This window comes from Felis catus, chromosome C1, assembly GCF_018350175.1.
Source record: "Felis catus isolate Fca126 chromosome C1, F.catus_Fca126_mat1.0, whole genome shotgun sequence".
NCBI lineage: Eukaryota > Metazoa > Chordata > Mammalia > Carnivora > Felidae > Felis > Felis catus.
Window position 1 is genome coordinate 213,613,779 of NC_058375.1, and position 11,088 is coordinate 213,624,866.

Below are 11,088 nucleotides of genomic sequence, written 5' to 3' on the forward strand. Positions count from 1 at the left end.
GCACTCATGGGCAATGGAGGAGAGGGGAAGGGGGAGGGAGGGATTAGGGAGAGAGGAAGAGAGGGAGAGAGAGAGATCCCAAGCAGGCTCTGCGGACGATAGCAAAGAGCCTGACAGGGGGCTCCATCTCATGAAACCATGAGGTCATGACCTGAGCCAAGATCAAGAGTCGGACACCTAACTGACTGAGCCACCCATCATTCATTTATTTATTTTAGAGAAAGAGAAAGAGTGTGCTTGAGCAGGGGAGAGGGGCAGGGGGAGGAAGAGGGGAGGGGGAGGGGGAGGGGGAGGGGGAGGGAGAGAGAATCCCATGCTGAACATGGAGCCCAAAACGGGGCTTGATCTCATGACCCTGGGATCGGGACCTGAGCCAAAATCAAGAGCTGGACATTTAACCAACTGAGCCACCCAGGCTCTTAAAGCCACTTCTCTAATCTCTGCTTTCCTAGGTCACCAGATTCTTTATAAAGTAATTTATTCTTGGGCGCTTGGGTGGCTCAGTTGGTTAAGCGTCTGACTCTTGATTTCAGCTCAGGTCATGATCTCAAGGTTTGTCAGTTCGAGTCCTGTGTTGGGCTCTGTGCTGACAGCACAAAGCCTGCTTAGGATTCTCTCTTTCTCCCTTTCTCTCTCTGCCCCTCCCCTGCTCACACACTCTCTCTCAAAATAAATAAACTTAAAAAAAAAAAAGAGTAATCTATGCTTGGTGACTTTATTTCCTCATCTATTATCCATTTTCAAATCTTGGCGGATTATAGTTAATTTGTTTCCCCAAATATCAGGTACTGTCAAAAGGATCACCGATGATCATAAGGGATCATCAGATGTTCAGTAGAGTCTCAAATATTCATTCAGTGAATGAATAGTTTCCAGCAATTCCAAGGACTTGTTTTTAACCCTCATTCCTCCTCCTTCTTGATCCCAAATCCCCGCTGAAACACTCTCTTTCTGAATTTTTCACATCATCATTTTTCTTCCTGTTACTCTCCAATGTCTTCAAAATTAAACTGCTCAACACCTACTCATCTTTCAAGATCCTATTCAAATGACAATTCTGAAGTCCTCCACAACACCTCCAGCAGCAGCCATTCTTCCTCTGAGATTCCACAGCACTTTATGCTACTAGGCACTTATCACATTGTGTTCTGCCTGTTACTGTCCCTTCCTCTCTCCCTTATACAACTTCTTTGGATATGAAAACTGGTTTATCATTTTGCATTCGGTTAACAGTTTACATGGCACTTATAGATCCTGCTAACAAGTGTCTGAATGAATGGCCAGTTAAGTGGCAGCCTAAGGCCAGAGCTCCTCTGCTTTTGCTCTTTCCACAGAAGATGGCTCAAAAACAAAGGCTTAGAGTTAAATTCCTTATTTCTTATTCCATGAAAGTGGCCGGGTTAGATTCTCAGATTTAGTCTCTCTTAAAAAACCTTTCATTTAGCAACAACCTGTCCATGAACCACCCTTTCCAAGTAGAACTGTCACCCAGGTAGCAGTGCCACATATGGTATAGTTGTGCTCTCCTACAATCTGCCCATCCACTCTCTTGCCACCATGTGAGGACACAGGGAGAAGGTGGCCATCTGCAAGCCAGGAGCAGAGACCCCTCTAGAAACCAAATGAGATAGTATCTTATCTTGGACTTTCCAGCCTCCGAACTGTTGAGAAATAAATGTCCATTGTTTAAGCTACCTAGTCTATGGTATTTTGTTATAGCAGCCCTAATAGACTAATACATGCTGCTTAAAACTTTCTGGAAGATGTCCTTTTCAAGTAACTCTAATCCCAAGCTACACCTTACTCTCTGTAACTGAGAGTTGAGGAAAAACAAAGAAGACCACAATAGAAAAGAATGATTTTCAAGTGAAAAATAAATCTGTAACTTAAACACTGAGGCAAGTTTTTAAACTCAAAATCAGTAATACAGAAAAAATTTCTCTAGAGAGACATCATGGTACACTGTAGAAAAAACCAGTTTATACAAAGATAAAGCAAGGTTTAAATTAAGGTTCTGCCTTTATCTCAGTGATAACCTCATCAATCTTTAATTTCCCATCTATAAAGTGAGGATAGTAATGTATAGAATTGTTGTCATAATGTAATAATATATCAAAGTACTTTGAAAAATTGAAAAAGACTATAGGAAGGTCAGATATTATTAGGCCACCCCTTTTCTTCTTGTCATAAAGTGTTATTTATATTAGAGCTATTTTGTTTAGTTCTGTAGGCCGCATCTAAATTCAGAGACAATAATTGCTCTCCATGACTCTCAATCAGTGGATCCACAATGCACTGAACAGAATACTTCATCAATACTGAGTATCTAGGAAGAGTGGTCTGAAAAATAAAATGGAAATGATATCTTGTTTAATTATATCAAATTACAAAAAAATGTTTTGCCTAATTTAGGTGTAGCATATATCTGAATAGAAATACTTGCTGAAAAGAATGTTTGTTAATTAAGAATGACTGTCACCAAATCAAAGAAATGCAGTATTGGAAAAGGATTTGAGTCCTTCTGGAGAACATCTACTCTAACACCTTCTCTGATGTATGTATAATCTCCTGCTGCAATACTCTTGATGGACAGGAGCACCCATGTGCTGCTGAAAATACTTTCTGGAAAAAATATATATATATATGTGTGTGTGTGTGTGTGTGTGTATTTTTTTTTTTTTTCTTTTTCCCCTCAAGGTAATTCTAATTGTTAGAAACTGGGCTAAGTAAACCTTGTCCCCTATGTCTACCCTTGAGTCTCATACTTCTCTGAGAGCCACATAGAACATGTTTACTTCTCTTTGGAACAGTATCTTAAGCTTCAGAAGAGAACACTCACATCCTTTGCCTCATTTTTCATCTTTAGGTCAAACCTTCCCACTTCTCAGATCATTGTATGTATGACATGTTTCTAGTGCCTCTCCTCTGGGACAGCACCACTTAACCATGACCCCCTCATTGTAGATCAAACAAATTCCTCACGTGTGGGACTATTACCTTCTTTGCCAATCACTGTGATCTTTATGGACATGGGACTGTAAGAAAATAGATTTGCTTTTCCTCTCAGCTCCAAAATTATCACCAGGTCAGAAGCAAATAAAGAACACTGCTCTTAAAAATCTTAAAAATTAAATTTTAAGTATTCAAGCAATGACTGGCCTTTAAACTACCTTCCTATGATGCTAAAGTTCAGGAATAGGGACAAGTCCATACATTCAGAAGTCAAGTTCTCCTCTGTCATGGGGATTTGAGGATGCAGAATGCTGACAAGGAAGGCTTGTAAGCCAAAAGTGAGGTCAAGTTTAATAAGAACTTAGGGCTGCCAAACCTCAGCACTGTTGCTAGCCCTTTATCAAATACATTGACAATACAGCTAGAATTTTTCATGGGAGTCTTACCATGTTCTGTTCCATTTCTCCAGAAGTTACTATAATTTTCACTATAAACCATATATAGAATCCTGAAAGAAATTTAGAAGGTCTGAAGAAGACTATAAATATCTAATTATATTCCAAAATCTTCCCCAAAATGTGAAAGTAGGAATACCCATTTTAAAATTCTAAGTAACATGATCAATAGGACATTATATTCATTTAATCCGTTCAGGATAACAATAACAACTTCTCAGAGTCCATGCTTGAGGATCCTGGAAAACATACTACCAATCACAATCTACTTGAAATTTATGACTAGACAATGTGTGATCCACAGTGTTCACTGGCTAGATGAATGCTATGTTTTGGTTGCTTTCCCAGAGCTTCAGTTGACAAACAAAACTGTATTTTAGAAAAGCATAAACCACAAACTCATTTTTAACACTTGGCAAAGGCATCTATTAGGGAATACTGATATTCAAGAAAAGTTTGACGGTCTACTATTTTTTTTTTTTTTAAAGTAGGCTCTATGCCCAGCGTGGAGCCCAACGTGGGGCTTGAACTCATGACCCTGAGATCAAGACCTGAGCTGAAATCAAGAGTTGGATGCTTAACCAGCTGAGCCACCCAGGTGCCCCAGTCAACTATTTTTAATAAGGAAATCTAAGTGAACAAAAGATCTAAAGCCAACTATTTTTGACTGGAAGTAAAGTCAAAGATCAAGGTGCTATGAGAAAGAGGATATGGGGGATCCAGGACCAAACTATGGACAGGAAATGCAAAAACACAAGTGAAAAATACTTTCAGAAACCTTCTGAGCCAAACTAGCTCTTTTTCTGTTGTCATACATTGAAATGTAATTAGTTCCTAGAAAACAAGAAAACACTAGGCATACATATTTGCTTATTAACTAAATCATTTCTTCAAAGAGGCAAAACAGAAATATTATGGTTTCTCAATAAGGAGAATAACAGCATGAAGGCATTGGTTTATCTCAGGAAAAAAATATGGCTTTCCAGTAACACTAACATCATGGTTATTATCATAATGTTAGTAATTATTAATAAAACAAATAACACAGTTAACACTTATTACTATGTGCCAGGAACTGTACTAAGTACTTTATATGTGCAGTCTCATTTAAGGCTCATAACAACCCTCTGAGGAAATTAAATGGATACCGAGGTTCCGAGTTTGAATGCTCTGTCTAGGGTAACAATAGTGGAGGCATTAAGTCTGAACCCAGAGTCCACACTCTTAACCACTGCTCTATGCTCTGCTTCAGTTATGTGTAAACTTTTGTAGGTCTCAATTATTCTCCATAAAAGCTATACACACACAGCATATGAAGCAAATGAAGTCCCTTTCCATCAAGAGTTGCCAATACTGAATATTATCAATTGATCGTTATTTATTTATTTATTTATTGTACATTCCGTGCCCAATGTGGGGCACCTGGGAGGTCAGTTGGTTAAGCATTCAACTTCAACTCAGATCATGATCTCATGGATTGTGGGTTTGAGCCCTGCGTCAGGCTCTGTGCTGACAGCTCAGAGCCTGGAGACTGCTTGGACTCTGTGTCTCCCTCCCTCTCTCTCTGCTCCTCCCCCACTCATGCTCTGTCTCTCTGTCTCTCTTTCTCTCACTCTCCTCAAAAATAAATAAACATTAAAAAAATTAATAGGGCCCCCTGGGTGGCTTAGTCGGTTAAATGTCTGACTTTGGCTCAGGTCATGATCTCATGGTTTGTGAGTTCAAGCCTCACGTCGAGCTCTCTGCAGACAGCTCAGAGCCTGGAGCTTGTTTTGGATTCTGTGTCTCTGTCTCTCTGTCTCAAAAATAAATAAATATTAAAATTTTTTTTTATTTATTAAAAATACTCCAATGTGGGGCTTGAACTCATGACCCCAAAATCAAGAGTCACAGGCTCCACCAACTGAGCCAGATAGGCACCCCTATTGACAACCTTTTAAATTTTTGTCAATTAATTGGGAAAAAGGGATAGTTTGTTGAGTTATTAAGGTTGAATATCTCTTAATTTATTCATTGGCTATTTTTCTTCTGTGAACTGTTCATAGCCTTTGTCCATTTTCAGTTAAATATCTTCTTGATTTGGAGGCAGTCATTTATATTCTAGATTTTATATTAACTTCTGGAATATAAGTAAATAGGAATGATTAGCTAATCTTCAAAGAAAAAGTTAAATTACTACTTCATACCTTAGACCAAAGCAAATTCCAGATGGAGTAAAAATAATAAAATCATAAAAGCATAATTTTTCTTATGGTAGTCTGTCAGTTTCTTGATATTAATAAAGTTGTACAGTTGATTCTTGAGCAATGCAGGGGTTGAGGCATCAATTCTCCTCACGGTCAAAAATCTGTATATAAGTTTTGACCCTTCAAAACTTATTAATAGTCTATTGTTGGCTAGAAGCCTTACCAACAACATAAACAGTGCGTGCTTATGTTTATATGTATACACATATATATACACACATATATATATAATAATATGGCATATATTCTTATATACATATAAGAATATGGTATATACTCATATATATATATATACACACACACAACATATACACTGTATACCCATTCTTATATATATGAATATATACCATATTCTTACAATAAAGTAAGGCAAGAGGAAAAAATGTTATTAAGAAAATCGTAAGAGGGGTGCCTGGGTGGCTCAGTCAGTTAACTGTCTGACTTCCACTCAGGTCATGATCTCGAGGTCTGTGAGTTCAAGCCCCGCATAGGGCTCTTTGCTGACAGCTCAGAGCCTAGAGCCTGCTTTGGATTCTGTCTCTCATTCTTTCTCTGCCCCTCCCCTCCCTCAAAAATAAATAAACACTAAAAAAATTTAACAAAAAAAAAAGAAAGTCATAAGAGGGGCCCCTGGGTGGCTCAGTCAATTAAGGATCTGACTTCGGCTCAGGTCATGATCTCACAGTTGGTGAGTTACAGCCCCGCATTGGGCTCTATGCTGACAGCTCAGAGCCTAGAGCCTGGAGCCTGCTTTGGATTCTGTGTGTGTGTGTGTGTGTGTGTGTGTCTCTCTTGCTCTCTGCCCATCCCCCACTTAAGCTCTGTCTCTCTCTCTCTCTCTCTCAAGAATAAACAAACATTAAAAAAAAATTAAAAAAAAAGGAAAATTGTAAGAGAAAATGCAAAAAAATAAGGAAAATACATTTACAATACTGTATACTGTAGTTATTAAAAAAATTGTCGCATAAGTGAGCTCATATAGTTCAAACCCATGTTGTTCAAGGATCAATTATATTTATTTTGAGGAGGAGCAGTTTGAATAGGTAGAACAGTGCATTACACAGACTACCCTAGAAAACTAGTATAAGAGGACTGTGATACGTTTATGTCATGGAAAGCAATTAAAAGTAATTATCTTTGGAAATTACGAACATGGTAAATTTATTAAGTGAAAAAAGTAAGTTACAAAATAATGCTTGTGATTCTATTTCTATAAAAGCAAATACATTACATTAGCTACATTGGAAGGCTGTATTAAATTATCAATAAAGGTCATTTCTAGGTGGCTGGAGTTTGTAATAGAAAATTTAAATACCATTTTATTTACTTTGTAAAGATTATATACATATATTAAGTAATCTCTGCACTCAATGTGGAGCTCAAACTCATAATCCCAAGATTAAGAGTTGCATGCTCCATCAACTGAGCCAGCCAGGTGCCCCTAAATATTTCTTTTTCTTTTCTTTTTCTTTTTTTTTTTTTTTACAGTTTTTAAAAATTTATTTTTGAAAGACAGAGAGCGTGAGCAGGGGAGGGGCAGAGAGAGAGAGGCAGACACAGATTCAGAAGCAGGCTCCAGGCTCTGAGCTGTCAGCACAGAGCCCCACATGGGGCTCGAACCCACGAACTGTGAGATCATGATCTGAGCCGAAGTCGGATGCTTAACCGACTAAGCCACCCAGGCGCCCCCCACTAAATATTTTTTTTAAGTGGGCTCTATGCACAGCCACCCAGGCGCTCCCCTAAATCTATTTTAAAACTGCACAAGAACTTAGAGTTCTACCACATATCATCTGTGTAAATACATTCCAGGTGGATTACAGAGCTAAACATTAAAAAAAGATGAAAATAAAGAGTATTTAATTAATCTTGGGATAAGGAAGGTCTTGTTTTATCTGTTTAGTTATAACAATTCACTTAATCTGTATGATTTTTATCAGTTTGAATATTAAAAAAATAGATGCAAAATGAGAGTTGAGTGACTAGCCCAAGGTCAGGAAGGTCTTCTTAAGACACAAAATGCAAAAGCCATGTGCAAAATACTGATGAATTTGAAATGATAATTTAAAATTTGTTTAACAAAAAAGGAGATGAGCAATACATTGATAAAAAATAGTTGCAATATACAGAACAGGCAAATGATTGATATTAAAATAAAAACACCTATAAACCAATAAGAAAAGTAAAAAATTCAAAAGTAAAATGGGCAAAGGGAAAATTAACAAGCAATTCACAGAAAAGAAATTGCCAAACAGAAGATTTTGCAACTTCTCTAACAATAGCTAATACATAATGCTTACTAGGGATCAGGTGTTTTTTTTAAATGCTTTAGCTATCAACTCATTCAATCTTCACAACAATCCTATGAGATAAGTACTATTTTTATCCCTGATTACAGATGAGGAAATTGAGGCAGAGGTTAAAGGAGTTGCTCAGGGACACACAACCAAGAGTGCAAGGCTGGGATTCCAACGCAGACAGCATATAGCTCTACAGTTCGGAATCACCCTTAAGCACCATGCTATATTGCCTGTCCAGGGATCTAGGTACCCAGGGAAATACAAATTAAAACAAGATTTCATTTGTCTAAATTGGCAAAAATAAAAAAGACATAGTCAATGTGAAAAATGAGTACTGTCAACACGGTCAGTAGGAGAATAATATCTCGGCACTTTCTTTTTGTAGAAAAAACTCTTACAGAAACAGATACAAGGAAAGTTTAGAAAAACAATTTACCCAATAAAAGGTGGGCAACAGGTAGTTTGTTTTACTAAAATACTGGTTGTTTTCCTCGAAGGTACTAGCAAATATTAGAACTCTCTTCCTTTTCTCTCTTAATCCTCAGATGTCAACAAAGGGTACCAGACGATGGCATCTTATTGGTCCTATGCTAACTTTTTTATGTGGCTGCTTCCCTGGAGATTTAATCAGCTCAGGTCAAACCTTCTCTGAAAGCCTGTTTCTTGACACACTAGCGTCATCATTGAACTGATTAATTCACCTGCCCTCCTAGTGGGCTGTCGCAGGTTCTTTCTACTCTCTTCCCTATTTGCCCCTTAGCCTCTTTCTCACAGCTGCAAGAGCCCAGAATGAGGTGAGAAGTTAAACTTTCCCCTTCTGCTTTGTCTGAAAGCCATTTAAAAAATTCTTTCTTGTTTTCGGCAATACATTAATTCCTATCGGACAAAAACGTTGCTTCTGAAATCTCCCAATTCTCCACAGTCTCTGGCTTTACTGTCTACAGCATACCTGTTAAGTAACAATACAAATTCCTTGAGGGAAAAATAAAATCTGTGTCAGAGTTCTTCTAACACGTCAGCCATCCCGATTTACTTCTAGGTGCCATTATGAAGAGAAACAAGGAAAGGTGCATGAAGCTATAAAAGAGGCTGTTACTAAACTTCACCACGTAAAAAAGTATGAAAGTTTACAACGCATGGCAGTACGCATGGGTGATGATGCCCTCTGTTTTTTCAAAGGAAGCACAGCAGGTCAGTTTCCGTGTGAAACTTCTCATTTGTACATCCAAAACATCCTGCCACTTTTTTGCGTTTCTTGTTCTCACATTTACTACCAAGTTGGTTTCTGACTGTGACAAAGCAATTAAAGTCTGCAGGGCTGAAGTGGGCATTGTGAAAGAAAACACACAGGCGGCTCAGAGAACAGTCTCCGCCAAATCTGTTAGGGGAGGAGACCTAAAGGGACGACTACAATTTCGCTGAGAGAGGAATTTAAGAATGGTCCATATTGTAGGCACAGGATGTAAAAAAGAGATGAAGGTCAGCAGGAAAATGTGAAATTGGAATGTACGGCGTTGCATTTTTTCATCCGCATCATACGGTTACCGACCAACACTCCGTTAAAACACGAGGCTTCCTCACTACGTGAAGGAGAGAGGCTGCACATGCGGCACCACAACAGGCCCGAGGCAATGATTTCTACATCCTGCTAAATCCTACGGTGTCCCCAACGTAATCAAATAATTGCTGGACAGCTCCACCCTGTCTACGCGTTAACCACACCGACGCGACCCAGCAGATACCTTTGCCAGGAGTCCCAGGGCAAAACCCAAACACCTGAAGGCATCTCACGCACAAGTTTAGGGTCCTCATTTCGCTGGACAGAAAAGTGAAAAGCTGAGAAAGCAGCAGCCACACCATCCAATGCCTCAGAAGGCCAAGCCAGAATTAAGATAAGGTCGATCCCGGACTTCTCTTTCCCCACCTTCCTCGGCTCCAGTCCTGGAAGGAGCCACAAGTGAGGCAGAGAAGTTGTGGAAACAAGGCGGGGGTGGGGTGGGATGGGATGGGATGGGATGGGGGAACCCGGGAGAGTTTCACACAAGCATTTGCCTTTGTCCCACACAAGGTCACTCGCTCCAAGTCACTTTTTCCTGCTCCCCCGGTGCTTCCCGCCAAATGGGCTGCTGGGCTCCGAGGCCAGCCCACCGCGCCCCCTCGGCCCTCCCCTGCGGGCCGCAACCCCTTCCCGGCCTCTGGGTGCGGGCCGAAGCTCGGAGCCAAGCTGGCCTCCCCGACACTCCCCGTGTCCGACGCTCCGCGCTTCTCCCAGCCCAATTCCGGGTCTCCTCCGCCTCCAGCCCCCGGGGCTCGCGTCAACGTCCCCTTCCTCCCTCAGGACGCCCCTTGCCCCGCCTCCAGCGCCCGGTCCCGCCGGGGGCATGGACGCCGTTCTTTCCCTCGCCTCCCGCCGCACTCCCGTCCGGTGTCCACCTGGCGCGACCCTCGCCCCACGCCAGTCTCCTCAGAGAGCGACCGCCTCCCAAGTCCTCCCGGCCCCGCCCCGCCCCGCTCCCGGGCGGATACAGTTTGAAGCCCCTCAGGATCTCCCTGGCCCGCTCGTCCTTGGCTGACATGATGCGGCGGCCGCCGCCCGCGGCTCTCCCACGCTGGCCCGGCGGAGCCTCGCAGACGGTGCCCAGGAGCCGAGGACGGAGCCGCAGCCCGGCCTGGAGACCTCGGGCGAGCAGCGGCAGCGGCCAGACCCGGACCGGCCTCTCCCTCCCCTCAGCTCCCGCTCCTGATCTCTTCTCCTTCCCCCTAGCCTCGGAGTGCCCGCCCCGAAGCCAATGGAAAGCCCGCCTCGCCGACTGGCAACCTGACCAGCCAATAGAAATACTCAGCGGCTTCGCGGAGGGGGGGGGGGGGACGACGAGCGTCAGTGGGAAGGGCCCTCCCCGGGAAGTCCCGTAGGACAAATCGTTCCTTAGGTCTTGTTGCCTAGACTTTGCCCCAGCGGAGGGTTGGCTTCAAATCTGCAGAGGCTCGAGGGGCCCGCTCCCGCCGCTGGGCAGACTAAGGTTCTGGGATGACAGCAGGTTGCACTGGGCGATGCGAAAGAGACTACATTTCCCAGCATTCCAGGAGAGTGCTCGGGGGACCACAGATCCCATCACGCAACAAAGAGGCCCAGGG

The 11,088-nt window shown here is 41.8% G+C and overlaps 1 protein-coding gene across 1 annotated transcript in view; it reads right to left on the reverse strand.

The window, feature by feature from the left end:
- PDE6D (phosphodiesterase 6D) overlaps positions 1–11,066 on the reverse strand; it is a 53,118-nt gene extending 42,052 nt beyond the window's left edge. The window contains exons 1-2 of the mRNA XM_019838864.3: positions 10,970–11,066; positions 10,480–10,771 (exon numbers count right to left, since the gene is read on the reverse strand). Coding sequence (XP_019694423.2) covers positions 10,480–10,771; positions 10,970–11,066 — 389 coding nt within the window. The remainder of the gene's footprint in view (positions 1–10,479; positions 10,772–10,969) is intronic.
- Positions 11,067–11,088: the final 22 nt, after the last annotated feature.